The 20,857-nt window shown below is 45.1% G+C and overlaps 1 protein-coding gene across 4 annotated transcripts in view; it reads left to right on the top strand.

The window, feature by feature from the left end:
- LOC123517135 (E3 ubiquitin-protein ligase SMURF1-like) overlaps positions 1–20,857 on the top strand; it is a 102,761-nt gene that overhangs the window by 13,196 nt on the left and 68,708 nt on the right. For all 4 annotated transcript variants that reach the window (XM_045277077.1, XM_045277072.1, XM_045277073.1 and 1 more), the window contains exon 2: positions 11,782–11,820. In XM_045277077.1, the coding sequence (XP_045133012.1) occupies positions 11,782–11,820 (39 nt within the window). The remainder of the gene's footprint in view (positions 1–11,781; positions 11,821–20,857) is intronic.

A 20,857-nucleotide genomic window follows, 5' to 3' on the forward strand; every position in this document is an offset into this window, starting at 1 on the left:
GTGGTGAAGTGAAGTGAAGGGGATGCGGGCGGGACAGCTGGTGCGGGGCAAGGGACGGGGGTAGACACTTGGGAATTGGTATGGGCTGGGAGGAGGAGGAGGAGTCAGAACAGCTGGTGCGGGGCTGGACAGGTATAGTGGTGAGGAATGAAGAGGGAGGGAGGGAGGGAGAGAATGATGCAGGTAGGGAGAGGTGGTGAGAGAGTGAGCCTCCCTTCCTCCCTGTCTCCAGTTCTCCCATCCCACACATTTCCTCCTGTACCGCTGGTCGCCACTGAAGGCCTTCCGCATCCCAGCCTTCAGGAGGTGACGTCAGGGAGGTGTGTGGCTGCAGGAGAGCTCAGTACTGCCAGGAATATCGACCTCTCTCTCTCTCTCTCTCTCTCTCTCTCTCTCTCTCTCTCTCTCTCTCTCTCTCTCTCTCTCTCTCTCTCTCTCGCTTGCTACATTGACACACGGAAGGGAAATCAGCGTGATGGGTGCCGTGTCTGGGCGAGGGCGGCGACCAGTGAAGACCACCAAAGACCAGGCTGTCCGTGGGTGGAAGGTCTCTATTCAGAAATGCTTTGCTCTCTCACCACGATTATTTTCCGAGGCCACAGAGATGACTAGCTGGGTTTTCAAGTGTTTCTACAGTTTATAATATAGAAATGTTATCACTTTGCCTCTAGAACCATAAACACACCTTAATAAAAACAAGTTCAAACTTAAATAAAGCCTTTTAAAATAGTGGAGGTGAAGCACGGAAGTGTTTGAGAGGTGCAGGCGGCCCGGCGTGTGAAGGAAGCTTTGTGGACAAGTTCTAGGACAAGTGGCGAAGAGGGAAGCCTGCACGATACAGTGAAAGGAGCACAAAACTGTCCACCTTGCTTCTCTTTCTGTGTGTGTGTGTGTGTGTGTGTGTGTGTGTGTGTGTGTGTGTGTGTGTGTGTGTGTTCACTGTTTGATCTGCTGCAGTCTCTGACGAGACAGCCAGACGTTACCCTACGGAACGAGCTCAGAGCTCATTATTTCCGATCTTCGGATAGGCCTGAGACCAGGCACACACCACACACCGGGAAAACAAGGTCACAACTCGTCGATTTACATCCCGTACCTACTCACTGCTAGGTGAACAGGGGCTACACGTGAAAGGAGACACACCCAAATATCTCCACCCGGCCGGGGAATCGAACCCCGGTCCTCTGGCTTGTGAAGCGTGCTTCCCTCTTCTCCACCATCCATCGCCACCGTTGCGCCAGGTTTCGAGACACAAGCCCGTCACTGAGGCACTGCAGCAGTCAACCAGGAAGAGTCAAGGCAGTGAGTGAGGGGCACGGGTGACACTCTGGAGCGCCGCGTAACGGGACCGCCACTTCTGAACGCTTGCCATTAGGATGCACGCGTTGCCTCCGCCTCTCAAAGGGGATTAGAAGCGGCAATCAGACTTTTAATAACGTAGGACGACATCTAGCAGACTGGATTGGGTGTTATTGCTGGTACATGGGTGAAGGGGTGCCGGGGTGCCGCAGGGTAGTGCTGGTGACCTGATCTGTTCGATGTCTGCTATATTGGTGTGCTCTCTGCTTGCTGGTATGTAGGTACACTGGGATTCATCCCTGCTGGCGGGGGGTGGGTTAGGAGGAGGTGGCTGGGCAGTATCTGGGGATAGATTTGTAGTTGTTATGTGCAAACTTTATTTATTTACCTTACCTCTCTCTCTCTCTCTCTCTCTCTCTCTCTCTCTCTCTCTCTCTCTCTCTCTCTCTCTCTCTCTCTCTCTCTCTCTCTCTCTCTCTCTCTCTCTGGTATGCGTGCAGAGTTGTCTTACCTGGAGGCTGGTGTCTGGCCTTGTCTTACCTGCGGGCACTCGTTTGGCCACGGCCCTCGTAATGACCTTGTCTCGGGGCGAAGTGGCCGCTCCAGACGCTCCCTGTCACGTTCAGTACCGGTGGGAAAAGACTTCACTGTGATAAGAGACAAGACGTGCGTAGAAAGCGAGCAAAATTAATGTTGTCGATAAGAAGTGAATGGGGTTGATGCGATAAGGTGGTTGTGGCGTCAGAGGCCCACCGTCTGTCACTTATCAAGGGCAGAAACGCTTTACCTGTTGGCCACAACTATTTTCAAATGCCACAGAGATGATAAGCTGGGTTTTGGAAATACTCAGGAATGATAGTGTGAAAGTAGGAGTATTAAATCTGGGAAACTCTATCTCGAATTTTGTGTGTGTTTGTGTGTGTGTGAAAGAAAGAAATATATTTATTGTTCAGACTTTTTGACAAAGTATGGAGCACAGCCCCTCAATATGTACATAATCTTATGTATCACCTAAACATTCGCAACAATGCATTAATAAACTGTGCCAGGTTTATTAACAAGTTTACATTACCACTTTGCATCAGCTTGACAAATTTAAAATGATTTGGTTGCAATCTATAATATTCGGGTATGTATCTATTTCTCAAGTGAAGAATTTCTTGATTTTGACAAATGAACAAAGCATGGTATTCATCCCCTATCAATTCATTATTACATTTAGTACAATAACGCACCTCTCTGTCTGTTTGATTATATCTACCAACAATGATTGGTAATTTATTATTTCCCGTGCGAAGCTTTGACAAACTTATACGATTATTTTTATTAAGTTTAAGCAGGTATTCTTCAATTCCATAAATTTCTTTATATAATTTGTAAGTATTACAAATACCTTTATTTGATATGTTTTCGTACCACTTGTTTATCCATAAGTCTTTTAATTTTTGTTCAATCGCTTTTCTGAACCATTTAGGGTTACTAACTGTCTGCGCCATCCACACCCATGACATTCCACACTCTATACAAATATTTTTGATGTATTCTATCCATGGTGACAAATACAGACCGCTCGTATATAACTGTAATAAGCAATTATACATTATATAACTTAATTTAGTGTTCTTTCCGTCACTAACCTAGACCAATAACTTATCATCTTACACTTAATAGTTATATCAAGAGGGTAAACCCCTAGTTCACCGTATACCATGTCTGTGCTGGTGTATCTATGTACATACAAAACGTGCTTCAAAAACTTCATATGTAGTAATTCTATTTCCCTTATAGTACAATCACCCCATATTTCACAGCCATATGTAAGTACAGGTACAACCATCGTTTTAAACAGTTCTATTTGAATATCAACTGGCAAGTCATATTTACGTGAAGTACCAATGATGGAATACAGAGCCCTGGTTGCCTGTTCCTTAAGAGCCAACTCCCCTTTCCTGAATCTACCATTGTGGTTAAACAAGACACCCAAATATTTGTACTCGTTAACAACCTGAATAGTCTCACTCCCTAATTGAAAATTATAATTACTTGTTTGTACCTGTCCTCTACTAAATACAACAATTTTGGTTTTGTCACAGTTAACCTTTAACTTCCAATCTAGACAATAATTATGCAAAGATGTTAGCGCCTGTTTCATATTCACTTCACTATCACATAGCAATACTGTATCATCTGCGTACATTAGCACAAATAATTTCAAATAGATATTAAGAAATTCGTTATCAAAATCTAAATATTTACAATTAAGTTCAAGAAGTTTGTCCTGCAAGTCATTAATATAAAAAGCAAATAACAATGGTGACAAATTTTCTCCTGCCTTACCCCCATAGTTACACGAAAATGTGTCCGACAATTTTGATTCACCATCACACAAGATCTAACATTTTTATACATACTCTTAACAACATGTAACAATTTACCATTAACATTATCTCTAACCAGCTTAAACCATAATGCTTCCCTCCACACCATATCAAACGCCTTCTTATAATCTACGAACAAGCAAAATAATTTTTCTTTTTCCATTTAAACAAATCAATAATACATTTGAGCAAATACATATGATCCAGGGTTGAATATCCTTGTCTAAATCCTGCCTGTGTTTCATTGATGATGTGGTTCGCTTCAGAATACTGATTCAAACGATTGTTCAAGATGGATGTAAATAACTTTCCCATACAGCTTAACAAGGTAATTCCCCGGTAGTTATTTGCGTCTCTGACGTCTCCCTTGTTTTTGTATAATGGTATTATTACTCCAATGGTCCACTCCATTGGGAAGACTCCTTCATCCAATGTTTTATTAAACATCTTAACATAAAGAGGGGATAATAGGTCTTGAGTACTTTTAATATATTCATTGATGATATTGTCAGAACCTGGTGATTTGTTATTTTCCAACTTATTGATGCATGTTTTTATCTCTTCAGACGTAATAGGGTTGTTCAATATGGGCACATTCCTCTCTTGATTAATTTCATAGTCGTTATCAATAGTTAATAATGCTTTAAAGTGGTCGTAAAATACCTCAAGATTAAGTTCACTCTCCTTGTTTCCTCCTTGTTCACCTTTTAATATTTGCCAGTATGATTTTGGATCTTTGCTTTTGTTTTCTCTCAGTTTTTTTTTCACAACAATGGAATTTTCTTTATTTTTCACCCTTGTTATTTCTTTCTTGTAGTTTTTACTTTTCTCTTTCCTAATACTATACGTGACAGGATTTTTTTGTTTATTGTGCTTGTTCTTAGCTTTGTGGTATTGCTTTCTGGCATTATAACAGTTTATCATAACCGTTCATATTGGTGTTATTGCTCTTTTTAATGTATTTACTTTTACTTTTGTGTGTGTGTGTGTGTGTGTGTGTGTGTGTGTGTGTGTGTGTGTGTGTGTGTGTGTGTGTGTGTGATTGTTCCCATCCCTCCACCTCAATTACACAGGTAGACATGCCCCGAAGCTTACCAAAGTTTAGGGACCTCTGAAGTAACATCTGCTGGGTGGAGGCTATGAGTAGATCTTGCATTACTGAAGAGCAGAGAGAGAGAGAGAGAGAGAGAGAGAGAGAGAGAGAGAGAGAGAGAGAGAGAGGGAGTAAGGGAGTGAGGGAGCACGTGTTGGGTGTCGCCACGCGTGTCTGGCCTGGCGCTCTGTGCATTAACGGGATGGGGACTTCAGGAATTATCAAGAGCCATCCAGTCCCCCTTTACCACGGTGGACCTCATCCTCCGCGTGACGGTCATCTCTGCCGTGCGTGTAATGGGATACATGGAACTAGTCGGTGTGGTTTAGTTCATAACTGTAATGCGTTTCTTCTTTTCCGGGGTCCGTGTCATTCTCGGACAACTGGTGGGTGGTGTAATGGTGGTGGTGTATTAGGGGGTGTTGTGGTGTATTGGGGCGAGGTGTGGTGCGATTGTTGTATGTGAAAGTAATGACCATGTATACTATGTATTGTACACATTAACCCCTTGGGTTCCATGACACGTTTTCATATTCATTCTTGTTATTATTTGGCGATTTTATACAGCTTCAGAAACTCGTGTGGTGGATTGAAATAGTGAAGACTTTGGCCATAAATCTCCTGACCTCCATAGACCCTTCATAATGTCAATAAAACTGTATTATCATGCCCAAAATTCAAGGTAAAATTGCGTCCCAGTGCTGAAGGGGTTAACTGCACCATGTTTTGTATGTAATAGGTATTCTAAACAAAAACGTTTCTCGTGGCTCAAAGAAAATAACAACTTTCCCCGAATGCTCTGCTCCTTAATTTTCCGTGTTAAGTAGACTGTCTTTCTGGATTCACGCAGTGCTTTAAGTTGATCTAAACGTAAAATTTCCCTCTGTGGATTCAAGGCCGTAGTGTTCATAGGCAGACTCCACCTTACACTTGAATGTTAATCTCTTCAGTACTGGGACTTATTTTTTTTTACCTTGAGATTTGGGTGTGATTATACAATTTTATTTGCACTAAAAAGGGTTTATGGAGGTCAGAAGATTAATGGCCAGAGTCTCATTATTTCAATCACCACATAAGTTTCTGAAGCTGTATAAAATCACCAAGTAGTAAGCAGAATAAATATGAAAATGTGTCATGGTACTGAATATGTTGAATGGAGTCTTCCTGCAACCTGAACGCAATAAACTGTGATTTGTCTCAGATCCAAGAAGCTCGAGACGTAACGAAGATGTTTTGAGATGCACCGTGTCCACAACAATTTTGAATTCTCCTGGACCGCCTTTGGTTAGCCTGGCTGACTCTCTTGGGCACCTCAGAGCAACAGTCTCTCTAGTTATCGGCGCGGCACAAAGCGGCGGCTGTTGTTGTGTCTCGGTGTCTTGTAAAGGGTTCCCGCAGCCCCGCCACCACCGCCACCGCCACCGCCTCGGGATGGCTGTTAGAAGAGCTGGCGGCTGTACACTGACGGGACCACACTCCGCAGGGCAATTAGCCACACACACACACACACACACACACACACACACACACACACACACACACACACACACACACACACCGGCCCGGTAGCTCAGTGGTTAGAGCGCTGGCTTCACAAGCCAGAGGACCGGGGTTCGATTCCCCGGCCGGGTAGAGATATTTGGGTGTGTCTCCTTTCACGTGTAGCCCCTGTTCACCTAGCAGTGAGTAGGTACGGGATGTAAATCGAGGAGTTGTGACCTTGTTGTCTCGGTGTGTGGTGTGTGCCTGGTCTCAGGCCTATCCCAAGATCGGAAATAATGAGCTCTGAGCTCGTTCCGTCTGGCTGTCTCGTCAGAGACTGCAGCAGATCAAACAGTGAATTATACACAGATAGATAAATGTTTATTGACACAAAAGTACATTTTAATAACATTTTAAAAGGTCTGGGCGAATTACATATAAGAACTCTGTAATTACAATAGCTATATATACCCCATAAATATATTACACTTACTACACAATCAATATGCTTGTAAATTAGATTTAATGTCTTGTAGAATCAGCGAATTAAGTTACACACACACACACACACACACACACACACACACACACACACACACACACACACACACACACACACACACACACACACAGAGAGAGAGAGAGAGAGAGAGAGAGAGAGAGAGAGAGAGGGTGGGGGGAGGGGGGAGGGCATCAAAATAAGGAGAGTGAATGGGAGGCCGGCCGGCGGGAGGGTGGCGGTGTGGTGTTGTGGCGGTGTGGGGAGCGTGGGAACATGTTTGGTGGGCAGAGGAGTGGGCGAGTGTCAGCACAGCGGTGGGCAGGACGCGGCAGGTCAGAGGTCAGGTGGCAGGTCAAAGAGTCAGATCCTGTCAGGGGTGAAATAGCTATCAAAGAGAGGGAGAGGAACGAGAGAGAAAGATAGAGAGCGATGGTCGGACACGCTCTTTGTGTGTGTGTGTGTGTGTGTGTGTGTGTGTGTAGATTTAATATTAACATGTTTATAGTTCTTCGATGATGTGGTTTTCTTGTTCCGTTTAATAACTTGAGAGTTTAAAATTCCTTAGATTAATTCTCGTTATTAAAATTTTCATTTCCACTTTGCAGTAACTCGATGAATCTAAATTACAGTTTATTTTATTAAAGCCAAAGAGAGAGAGAGAGAGAGAGAGAGAGAGAGAGAGAGAGGGGGGTGTGCAGTCATCTCACAAACAGCGACAGAAGGGGAACTACTTGACAGTCCCGACAGACCAGTTCTTCTCTGTAATGGCCGCGGGCCTCAATAAACACGGCCGCGCCAGGGTGTGATAGCCCGCCCGCACGCCCTCCTGTGGCGTGGCGGGCGGCCGGGTCGGCGTCTGGCGTATCACGCCTGACATCTCACATTTTTCTAACCTTTCTAATGACGGCGTGGCAGCGAGGTGTGGTGCAGGGGATGTAGTGTGTGTGGTGAGCGTTGGTGAGGTGAGGTGATTAGCCGGGCTCTCAACAGTGCTCATGTTATGTTAATAATGTAGAAATCTCGTTAGTCTCATTAGAACCATTAAAGATCTTTAAAGATTCGTGTAACTTGAACTACACAGTCTTTTTGAATAAAGTGTAGGTGCGGCACAGGGGTGTTTCAGAATATGGCCGTTAGTCAGGCTTGTTTGGGTGTCAATGGTGTGGCAGTAGTGGCGCGCCCGGCCTGGTGAGCCAGCAAGGGCAGACAGTGCCGCCGCGGCCTTGTATGCTGCGGGTCTGAGTCTGAGCCCACTCGACACTCCTGGGACACGCCCCCCGCCACAGCTCAAAGGTCAGGAGGGGAGGGGGGCATTGGGCCAGACACTCACACCAAGGCAGCCATGCACGAAGGCACGCACACCAACACACTCCCTTCTTGTATTCCCTTTCAGACGCCCCTTGGCATCCTTCCGCCAGCCCCACTCCCTCCCCACATCCCTACCACTCCTCTTCCACATCATCCGGTGTCTGCCTCCTCCTCCTCCTTCCTCCTCCGCTGCCGCCTTCCATGCCTTTCTACCTTTCGTCCCCTTGCTGCTCTCCCTGCACCCCTTCCCCTGCCGCGCGCTCCCTGCACGCCTTCTCGCCCCCTCCCTGTGATAATGAACACCAGATCTCTACGACACCCTCGGGGCGCGGAGGGAACTTTGCTCTTGTGCGGCTTTACTGCGAGGAGGGACGAGCAGAGGATGAACCGGGAAGGGCAGGGGTGCAAGGCGCGAGGGTGAGGAGGGGCCAGGCTACCCACCAGCTTAGCGACACCCGACCGTCTCCTCTCCCCTCACGCCCTCCCGCGGCGCTCAGGCCTCTGTCCACCCCTCAGAGCCACGGCCCCTCGCACTTCTTACCGCTTCACGCCGCCGCCTCACTGACATGTTCATACACTAACAATCGTGTCGTGGAGCAATTTATGGAGGAACGAGAAAAATACACACCACAATACGTGTTTTCGTAATTGTATTTTGTCAGTATCAGCGCCGGAACTGATGGGGTACATGTGCGCAATGTGACTGTACTGGAACACACACACACACACACACACACACACACACACACACACACACACACACACACACACCGCGTAGTGTAGTGGTTAGCACGCTCGACTCACAATCGAGAGGGCCGGGTTCGAGTCCCGGTAAGAGGCGAGGCAAATGGGCAAGCCTCTTAATGTGTAGCCCCTGTTCACCTAGCAGTAAATAGGTACGGGATGTAACTCGAGGAGTTGTGGCCTCGCTTTCCCGGTGTGTGTTGTGTGTTGATGTGGTCTCAGTCCTACCCGAAGATCGGTCTATGAGCTCTGAGCTCGCTCCGTAATGGGGAAGACTGGCTGGGTGACCAGCAGGTGACCGAGGAGGTGGATTACACACACACACACACACACACACACACACACACACACACACACACACACACACACACACACACACACACACACACACACATTCATGTAACCCGCTTCCGTAATTACCTCACGCCTAAAAGTTACACCTCTGCCTCTCGTTATGAAAATTTGAGTGCGCGGTATAGCACAGTGTAGAAGTTCAGGAGGACGGGAGAAGCCTGCCATGACGTCTTGCAATCCGCTCCTAACCAAGTCATGGGCGGGTCAGAGAGAGAGAGAGAGAGAGAGAGAGAGAGAGAGGAGGTGGCAGAGTGCGAGATGTGATAGATATGCTTAAAGGTCCAATAGGAACAAGGAAGCGGACATATACATAATATATACAGACAAATATCAGTCAGTGTCGCGTGCTGTATCTGGAGGAGGAAAGAGTAGTTTAGAAATGAATATTGATAACGCGATAACAATAAAACAAAGAATAGATGAGTAGTATTAGTTGTTTTTGGTGATGTCGGCATTGGTGTTGTTGTCTACTTTGCTCGCGTTTTTCTTGATCTTGTGTTCTTGTAGTAGTAGTAATAGTAGTGTGGTAGCAGCAGTAGTAATAGTAGCATTAGCAGTAGTAGTAGCAATAGTAGGCCGGCGAATGAGGCAGTGAGTTGGATTCTGTTCAGTGGACAAGTAAACATGCGGCAGGATGGCGTGACCGCTGGGGAAAGGAAGGTCGAGTTAGGTAGAGAAGGATGAGTCGGAGGAGGAGGAGGAGGCAGCAGTGGCGACGGTGGTGGCTGAGGCGGCGGGACAGCATGACAGAGGACGGGCCGAAGTGAACCACAGAACCACAGGGTCAGGCCGGACAAAAGGCGGTGTTCTCGAGATCTTAGAAATCGACTCGAGTAACAGGCTTTTAGTGCGGAGATAAGTGAAGCCTATTATAAACCATCCACGCTGACAGTACAGGATAGAATCAGAAAGAGAAATACACGTACTGAGAGAGAGAGAGAGAGAGAGAGAGAGAGAGAGCATATCCTTACGTTTTTTAACCCCTTCAGTACTGTGACACATTTTTACCTTGAGATCTGTGTACGATTAGACCACTTTATTGACATTAGGAAGAGTCTGGGGAGTACGGAAGATTAATGGCCACAGTCTTCACTATTTTAATCCCCGACATGAATTTCTGAAGGTGTATAAAATCACCAAATAGTAAGCAGAATGAGTATGGAAACGCGTCTTCTATTACTGAAGGGGTTAAAAGCATCTCAGCAGTGATTTATTTTCTACAGTACTTTAAATTACAACAGAACCACTCGAATGCTCTATTTGTACTATATATATTTTATTTTTCCATCCCATCTCAACATCTCAAATTACGTAAAGGATAATTCACATATATATTTTTTTTAGGTAATTATTTTCTGCCTTTCTGTGGTTATGAAGTGTTATGAAAATGTGTTGTTTGTTGAATGTAGCAGGAGGTTCAACTCTTTATTGTGTGTTTTGACAGGTGCTTCCTTGGCGCTAAGTTGTTTATTGTGACTCGCTGTTATTGTTGTCATTGTTCCTGTTGTTTATTTATTAGTAGTTATTGCTATTATGTCTCTTGCTTTTCCTTCTTCTCTTTCTTTTCTTTTCTTCTTTTTCTCCTCCTCCTCCTTCTCCTCCCCCCTTTCTTCTTCTTCTCCTTCTCCTTCTTCTTCTCCTTCTCCTTCTCCTTCTCCTTCTCCTCCTCCTCCTCCTCCTCCTCCTCCTCCTCCTCCTCCTCCTCCTCCTCCTCCTCCTCCTCCTCCTCCTCCTCCTCCGTTCAACAAAAGCAACAAAATAACCACCACTACTACCAGAATGATACTAATTACACACACACACACACACACACACACACACACACACACACACACACACACACACACACACACACACACACACACACCTGAGTGCATGTGTTTGTGTGTAGTTATCTTGCTTACTACTTTGTTCCCCGTGAATGTTATCAGCTCCCTTGTGTGCCTTGGCGCCTCTCAATAACCACAGCCACTCGTAGCCAGTGCAGCCCCCTCCTCCCCTCAGCCTCTCACCCCATTCCCCATTGGCACTTTATCTCTCTCTCTCTCTCTCTCTCTCTCTCTCTCTCTCTCTCTCTCTCTCTCTCTCTCTCTCTCTCTCTCTCTCTCTCTCTCTCTCTCTCTCTCTCTCTCTCTCTCTCCTCCTCTCTCTCTCTCCTCCTCCTCTCTCTCTCCTCCTCCTCCTCCTCCTCCTCCTCCTCCTCCTCCTCCTCCTCCTCCTCCTCCTCCGTCGTCTTGTGTATGGATGCTTTTAGGCCTAACGTTGACCTGACTAAAAGCTCTCTCTCTCTCTCTCTCTCTCTCTCTCTCTCTCTCTCTCTCTCTCTCTCTCTCTCTCTCTCTCTCTCTCTCTCTCTCTCTCTCTCTCTCTCTCGCTGATTTATTTTTTCTTATATAACGTGTTTTTTTATAAAATTATTATTATTATTATTATTATTATTATTATTATTATTATTATTATTGGTATTGTTATTGTTATTATTTTTGTCGTTTTAGGTTTGTCACTAGACTTTTGGTTTGCTATCCTTAACTACTACTACTACTACTACTACTACTACTACTACTACTACTACTACTACTACTACTACTACTACTACTAATACCTGCGTTTCTCCTTTGCAGTCCTGTGCGCCAAGAACCTATCCAAAAAGGATTTCTTCAGTAAGTATACCAACCCGCGGCTGCTTCAGGAGGACGCCGGCTCGTCCTGTTGTTGGTAGGGGCAGACTAACATGCAGGCAAGCAGACAGACGGATAGACGAAATAACTGACACACACACACACACACACACACACACACACACACACACACACACACACACACACACACACACACACACAGAGAGAGAGAGAGAGAGAGAGAGAGAGAGAGAGAGAGAGAGAGAGAGAGAGAGATTACAACCACTTACTAACTTATTTACTTCCACACACACACAGACAAACAGACAGACAGATTACAGCAACGTTCACACTTACCATTTACTATTATTGTTATTCCTGTTATTGTTTTAACCGGAGACATATGGAGTGGCTGAAATACATAGATAGGGACTATACCTATCACTTTCATAGCATTTTTACTTATTTTTCATCGATATGTGGACAGGTAGACATACATACATATAGACAAACAGACAGGAGTTGTAACTTAATACGCACTTCGTCTATATTTTTACTTATTACTGGAAATGAACATAAATAAACAAGTAGAGGTTATAATAGCATACACACTTCATGGCTTTATATTTACCTTTATTTGATTTATTTCTTTTAGTCATTGGTGTACTTACGTGGACAGGCAGAGATTGACAGTAGAGATTATCAATACACGTCAGGTTCTTCTTTTCTTTCTAAGGAGTGAGAGAGTGAGTAAAAAAAAAGGATGGTTTGAGTAGGAGAGACAGTGAAGAAGAAGAATTTTTAACTAGTGAGCTTTAACCATAACGTGTTACCATATTGATGCAGCTTACTATTTGGTGAGTTTGATATAGCTTCATAAACTTACGTGGCGATTAGAATAGTGAAGACTGTGCCGATAACCCCTTCAATACAAGAACACATTTTTAACCTTGAGATTTGTGTACCATTGGACGATTTTACGAGTATTGACATTAGGAAGGTTCTATGGAGGTTAGAAGATTAATGGCCACAGTCTTCACTATCTTAATTCACTACATGAGTTTCTGAAGCTGTATAGAATCACCAAATAGTAACCAGAATGAATATGGAAACGCGACATGGTACTGAAGGGGTTAAGAAGAATGTTTAACTAGAGAGCTTTAACCTCTTTAGTACCATAACGCGTTTCCATATACATTCTGCTTACTATTTGGTGATTTTATACACCTTCAGAAACATGTGTGTGGATAGACTAGTGAAGACTGTGGCCATTAATCTTCTCACCTCCATAGACACTTCCTAATGTCAATAAAATGGTCTAGTCTACAGCAGGAGAATCATATACATTCTTCTTAATCTAAGAAAAATGTTTAACTAGAGAGCTTTAACCTCTTTAGTACCATAACGCGTTTCCATATACATTCTGCTTACTATTTGGTGATTTTATACACCTTCAGAAACATGTGTGTGGATAGACTAGTGAAGACTGTGGCCATTAATCTTCTCACCTCCATAGACACTTCCTAATGTCAATAAAATGGTCTAATCATACACAAATCTCAAGGTAAGAATGTGTCTCAGTATTAAAGGCCTTAAAAGAAGATTGGACAAGTTTATGTGTGGGAATAATAGATGGGAATAGGTGTGTATGTTTCATCTAAGGACTGCCACGTGTAGGTCGGTTGTCTTCTTGCAGCTTCCCTTATTGTCTCAAGTAGTTACGTTTATTGTGTTATTGGGGTAAGTTTTGGGGCTTTTCAGGCTGGCGACTTTTACACAGGACGAAGCAGTGACTGAGCAGGGAGAGGTAGATTGGTAGAAAGGGAAAGGGGACATGTTATAAGCCGCTCTCTCTCTCTCTCTCTCTCTCTCTCTCTCTCTCTCTCTCTCTCTCTCTCTCTCTCTCTCTCTCTCTCTCTCTCTCTCTCTCTCTCTCTCTCTCTCTCTCTCTCTGGCAATCCATCATCCCAGCCACCAGTGTTGCCAGCCGTCCCCTTCAGGCCTCAGCTTTACTTAGTGTGGGAATGTCTGGGTTTCTCTCTCTCTCTCTCTCTCTCTCTCTCTCTCTCTCTCTCTCTCTCTCTCTCTCTCTCTCTCTCTCTCTCTCTCTCTCTCTCTCTCTCTCTCTCTCTCTCTCTCTCTCTCTCTCTCTCTCTCTCTGTGTGTGCGTATTTATGTAGATTTACCTTTCTAATCCAGGTGTGTGTGTGTGTGTGTGTGTGTGTGTGTGTGTGTGTGTGTGTGTGTGTGTGTGTGTGTGTGGCCATCCCGTGCACATGTCAGCAACAGAGTTTAACACCTGGGAAGTATTACGCGCGAAACACCCGCTATGTTGTATGTAGGTGTATATATCCTACGCCTGCCACCACTTGCGTACCTCATCCTCGCCACTTGTACAGCCTGTCTTATGCCCGTATTCAGAAACCACCACCACCATCACCACCACCATCACCGTCATCATCATCATCAGCATCATCTGTATAGGTATAGTTTATCGTATACGTGAAGATCAGAAAGCAGTGAGTTGGTAGATTAATAGGATGGTTTCGTGATGACCTGGTTCTTGGTGCTATGTCATGAGGGAACTTTAAAGAAATGTGATAGGTTTAATGTATGAGGGTGGAAGGTGGAACTATAAAGACAGTAGGGTTTGTCTCGCTCGTCTTCAGAAACGCCTTCCCCCTCACACTACGGCAGTTTTTTTTTTTTTTTTTTTTTTAAGGCCAAAGAGACCACTAGCTGGGTATTCAAGACAATTTCTCCTTTTAATAAACTAGAAATCTTGCCAATCTTTCACTACGACTATATAGATAATGTTAACCCATTCAGTACCATGGTGCGTTTCCATATTCATTCTTCTTACTATTTAGTGATTTTAAGCAGCTTCAGAAACTTATGTGGGGTGATTAGAATAGAGAAGACTGTAGCCATTAATCTTCTGACCTTCATAAACCCTTCCTAATGTCAAAAAAATCGTATAATAGTACTCAAATGTCAAGGTAAAAATGTGTCCCAGTATTGAAGGTGTTATAAACACGAGTATTTTTAACTAGAGCCTTTGGAAAGCAGTGATGGTGAGAGAGCAAAGCATTTCAGAATACGGATCTTATTCTTACAGCATGTTAAGGAAAGGAGGAGAAAGTAATGGCAGGGGTTTTTATTTTCTGTATGGCCGTCTGTATCTGAGAAACAGCTGTAGGAAGAAGAATTAGGTATATTTTCTACTTAAGCTTGAGTCTAGGTTACTCATGCAGTGTTTTAGATGTAAGTGACTTGAGAGGAAAGTGAAGGCAGTGAGGATATGTGTTGTTCCTCTGTCACTCAATTACTTTGTCTTACTACAGTGTGTTTGGGGGGTGTAGAGGTGTGTCTGAGGGGGTAAGAAGGTGCGGTGGTTGGGGGAGGGGAGTTGTATGTGTTACCTGTATATCATTCGTGGTCATTGGAGTAGTTTTTCGTGTGTGTCTGTGACGTTAGGTGTAACTGAGAGAATGGAGAGGCAGAATGCTATTATCTGTATAGTCGTGTGTGTGTGTGTGTGTGTGTGTGTGTGTGTGTGTGACGTTTAGGGTTAATGAAGTGGCGCGACGTTCAGTTTGCTTACCTGCTCAATATTTACCCCATGTGTCGGCCTTGGATTTGGTGGTGGTGGCGGTGATAGTGGTGGTGGTGATGCATGATGGTGCCGCTGCGCACTCTTCCTGTTATGTTGGTGGTGTGTGCTGCAGGGTGACGCCATGAATAAAACACCACGCTGGGAATAGATAGTCAACTTAGTATGTGTGTGGACGGGATAGAGGAGAGGGGGGGATGTGGAACTGTACACGTGTATGGGCGGGAGGTGGGGTGGGGATGTAAAACTGTTGAGGTAGTGGTTGTATATCATTCTAATACCTTCAGTACTGGGATGCATTTTTATCATGAGGTTTGGTGTATGATTAGATTATTTTATTTTGACATAAGGAAGGGTTTATGAAGGTCGAAGATTAATGGCCACAGTCTCCACTATTTTAATCCCCACATAGGTTTCTGAAGTTGTATAAAATCACAGAATGAATATGGAAACGCGTCATGGTACTGAAGGGGTTAAACCGTGAAAATCTTGGTTACTGTTCTCTATATTTTTCAGTGCATAAGAGAAGCAAACAAGCATACCAATGACAGGCCAGTAGAGTAATGCCCGATATTCGTCCTTTCCCTCTAGATAAGATTAAATAACATGGAATAAACGAAAATATAGGAGACTTTACTAATGTTAAAAGGGAGAGCATCAGTCAGTGTCAGTGTTAACAGAGCTCCCGCGTCCTTAAGCAGCGAAATTAGAGTTAATGAGGCAAAATACAACGTTGGGAGCTTTCAAGGCAGCCAGTCGTAGTGATAAAGCTCTCTTGCTCATATGGAAAGCTCACAAGACTCTCTCTCTCTCTCTCTCTCTCTCTCTCTCTCTCTCTCTCTCTCTCTCTCTCTCTCTCTCTCTCTCTCTCTCTCTCTCTCTCTCTCTCTCTCTCTCGGTAATCTTTAAAACACCTGTCACAATTGCTGATGGTGAAATTCCGGCAAGTTCAAGCTTATACACACACACACACACACACACACACACACACACACACACACACACACACACACACACACACACACACACACACACACACACACACACACACACACACACACACACACACACACACACACATACCGGACCGGCTCATTTTAACTTTCGCACGCTCAGTAATGGTAAAGTCTCTCTCTCTCTCTCTCTCTCTCTCTCTCTCTCTCTCTCTCTCTCTCTCTCTCTCTCTCTCTCTCTCTCTCTCTCTCTCTCTCTCTCTCTCTCTCTCTCAACCACCTTAGCGTTAATCATATAAGGAGGAAGAAGTCAAAGGCGTGAGAGTAAAGGAGGAGGAGGAAGAGGAGGAGGAAGAAGAAGAGAAAGAGGAAGAGGAGGAAGAGAGGCAATGTTTCAAAATGTTAACGTATTTTTATTTTTTACATTCGTTCCTTGAATTTACTTTTCTCAGTATTGTGTCCTCCTCCTCTTCTTCTTCTTCTTCTTCTTCTTCTTCTTCTTCTTCTTCTTCTTCTTCTTCTTCTTCTTCTTCTTCTTCTTCTTCTTCTTCTTCTTCTTCTTCTTCTTCTTCTTCTTCTTCTTCCTCAACATGTAGAGTGAAGATCATAACGGGTGAGGAAGGGGAGAGAGTAAGAGGGGAGAAGGATGAAGTTGTGCGTTGGGGTGTATTGGTCGGCCTGGTGCTGGTGGAGGAGGAGGAGGAGGAGGAGGAGGAGGAGGGGAAGAGTGTCATGATCCGGGATATAAGCCGAGTGTGGATGTAGTGTACCGATGACTCCCCCCACCACCCAGCTCTTCCATCTTTTCTCCCTTCCCTCTCCTTTCCTCTCTCCTTTCCTCTCTCTTCTCTCCTCTCTTTTCACTTCTTACTCCTCTCCTTTCATGTCCTTCCTTTCTTCACACCTGCCCTTACCTCGCAATGGACAAGTGTGTGTGTGTGTGTGTGTGTGTGTGTCTGTGTGTCTCTCTCTCTCTCTCTCTCTCTCTCTCTCTCTCTCTCTCTCTCTCTCTCTCTCTCTCTCTCTCTCTCTCTCTCTCTCTCTCTCTCTCTCTCTCTCTCTCTCTCTCTCTCTCTTCACAACCACTTCTAGATTTCAGTTTCCTCATATGATAAGACTATGTTTACTCTCTCTCTCTCTCTCTCTCTCTCTCTCTCTCTCTCTCTCTCTCTCTCTCTCTCTCTCTCTCTCTCTCTCTCTCTCTCTCGGTAACTCAGGCGTCCCCCAAGAGACAACCTGGGAGCTGCTATAAACATCTCCTTTAAGACAGCCGTAATGAAAGTTCACCTCCTCCTCCTCCTCCTCCTCCTCCTCCTCCTCCTCCTCCTCCTCCTCCTCCTCCTCTTCACCTGGTAATGGGAGAGGGAGCAAGGACGAGGGAGTCAAGGTGTGGGTGTCAGTGTGTGTGTTTGTATGTATGTAGAGACAGCTTGAAGGCCAGAGGGAAGCAGATATTCATGTTTAGGTAAATTTTGTATACACAACTATGCGGTTTATGAGTCTGGGAGGGGGTAGAGGTGGGGGAGGAAAGAGGAGGAGGGGGGAGGTATGGTGTATATGTATGTAGGTTATAGGTGGTGTGTGTATTGGTGTGTGTGTGGGGAGAAAGGGAGAGGTGTGGTGTGTGTATGAGTGGTTATGGGTGGTGTGTGTTGGTGTGTGTTTTGTGTTGTGGTGGTGTATACAGGTTGCTGGTGGTATTTTAGGGCAGTGTATGTTGTATAAATGGGTGGTTTTAGTTCTCTTCTCATCTTTTCCTTTTTTATTTTTCTTATTTATTTATTTATTTTTTTTTTTTTTGTCTGGGTTTGAAATGTGAAAGTGTAATGCGGGAATCAGTCTTCTATGTACCACCACCACCCCTCTTTCTTCCCTCCTCTCTCTCTCTCTCTCTCTCTCTCTCTCTCTCTCTCTCTCTCTCTCTCTCTCTCTCTCTCTCTCTCTCTCTCTCTCTCTCTCTCTCTAACAACGGTTTCAAGGTAATAGGAAAGCGATTTAAAACAAACGAAGCCAAACATTTTTCTTTAATCGCATTACCAATATTTGGAACGGTTTGCCATCGAACGTAGTTGATTCAGGTACTATTGAGACATTCAAAAATTCGTCTTGACAAATATTTCGAAACTAATCCCCGGTTGTCACTGTTTATCTCCGAGTAATATGCGCCGTCCATAAAGAAATATGCCTCAGATCGTGAATTGTGGGGTGTTTCGCGAATACACTTACCCTCCTTACACGACATAGACAGCCCCGAGTTAACGGTCACTACTACTACTCTCGACCTGTGACGGGCTGTGGAAAGTCAGGAGCCCTGACAGTAGTGATCATCATCGGGAATTAAAGTACCAGGGATCACTGCTGCAGGGGGTAACCATGTAGTGTGCGGCGCCCCTTAGTGGGAAGTACACTTTTACAGTGGACTGAACGGAGCTGGGGCCTGATTGACTGCTGCCTCCCTTGAAAGCGCCAGGCAAGGCTGCCGCACCACCTCCTGACCTCTACACTGTGTCCACATTTACATTACACTATACACTCACAGATAACACTGAGTTAACGGTCACTACTCCCACTTTCGACCTGTGACGGGTTGTGTTTGTCTAGGGCCCTGTTAATTTTTTATCACCATCAGGACAACCAGGGATCAATGTTGCAGGGGAAATCAGTGTACGGCGTCCCTCAAGGGAAAGTACGCTTACTCAGTGGAGTGAACGGAGCTGGGGCCTGATTGACTGCTGCCTTCCTTGAAAGCGCCAGGCAAGGCTGCCGCACCACCCCTCCGACATCCACACTGTGACTCCACCCACACGCACATTCACCACACTACATAACCGTCAAGCACCTACATAGTCGCCCACAAACAAGAGTAGACGTAGATTACAACTTCTTTTCTCTATCCTCTAAAATTTCATTAGGTTTTTCAATACCACATGGTGCCTTTCCTTTTCCGGCCAGCTTCGGCTGGTGGGTTGGGTGTGTGGGGAGGAGCCTTCTGCTTTGCTGTCCTGTCTCTCACACTGTGTAGTTAGTATAGAATAGTTAACCAAGCAGCCTAGTAAGGACCCCAGGGTCTGTTGTTGCTTGATCTTTCCTTTCTATTCCTTTGTATTCCTCCTCCTTTGCACCTTCTTCCCTGTGGATCCTTTCAAGCTTCCGCCGCTTCCTTGCCACTCTCTTCTCTTCTCTTTTCTTCGACCAGGAATACTCAACACATTCCAGTATTTCTTCTCCTCCTCCTCCTCCTCCTCCTCCTCCTCCTCCTCCTCCTCCTCCTCCTCCTCCTCCTCCTCCTCCTCCTCCTCCTCTTTTATGCTATCCTTTCTCCTTTCGACTGCGTGTATCTCTCACATAGTCATTACACACACACACACACACACACACACACACACACACACACACACACACACACACACACACACACACACACACACACACACACACTCTCTCTCTCTCTGAGAGTTAGTTTCTCTCTCTCTCTCTCTCTCTCTCTCTCTCTCTCTCTCTCTCTCTCTCTCTCTCTCTCTCTCTCTCTCTCTCTCTCTCTCTCTCTCTCTCTCTCTCTCTCTCTCTGTATTCTTGATGTGCTTCCACGCTCTAGTGTCAACAGTGGTAGTCTTGCTTGTAGCTTGCTTTCACTCTCTTTACTTCACACACACACACACACACACACACACACACACACACACACACACACACACACACACACACACACACACACACACACACACACACTTTCCACCACACACCACCACCACCACCACCACCACCACCACCACCACCACCACCACCACCACCACCACACCTGTCTCAAACTCAACCTTCACACCTACCTCACTCTTCTTCAGCTTCTCCCTACATGGATTTGTGTTACTCGTGTGTCACTTCCCTACCTTCCTTTCCTCCCTCCATTCCTTCCCTTTCCTCCCCTCCTCCTCCCTTTCGTAACTAAGCATGCTCTCTCTCTCTCTCTCTCTCTCTCTCTCTCTCTCTCTCTCTCTCTCTCTCTCTCTCTCTCTCTCTCTCTCTCTCTCTCTCTCTCTCTCTCTCTCTCTCTCTCTCGCTTTCTGCTTAAAACACACACACACACACACACACACACACACACACACACACACACACACACACACACACACACACACACACACACACACACACACACACACACAGAGCACGACACTTAACCCCAAACTTAACATACCAAACGCAGCACACCGCCTTAACACAGCGGGCCTTGACTCAACACTCCTGGCTTTGTGAGAGAGAGAGAGAGAGAGAGAGAGAGAGAGAGGAGGGGAGCAGGAATGAAAGAAGGAGAGGACATACTTAAATATATCACATTCCACCACATTCCAGCATTATATTGTCGAGGTTGTACTGGTTGACTCTCTCTCTCTCTCTCTCTCTCTCTCTCTCTCTCTCTCTCTCTCTCTCTCTCTCTCTCTCTCTCTCTCTCTCTCTCTCTCTCTCTCTCTCTCTCTCTCTCTCTGGTAGGGTATTTCTCAGTCAATATTTAGAT

The sequence above is a fragment of the Portunus trituberculatus genome, chromosome 41, assembly GCF_017591435.1.
Source record: "Portunus trituberculatus isolate SZX2019 chromosome 41, ASM1759143v1, whole genome shotgun sequence".
Classification (NCBI taxonomy): Eukaryota; Metazoa; Arthropoda; class Malacostraca; order Decapoda; family Portunidae; genus Portunus; species Portunus trituberculatus.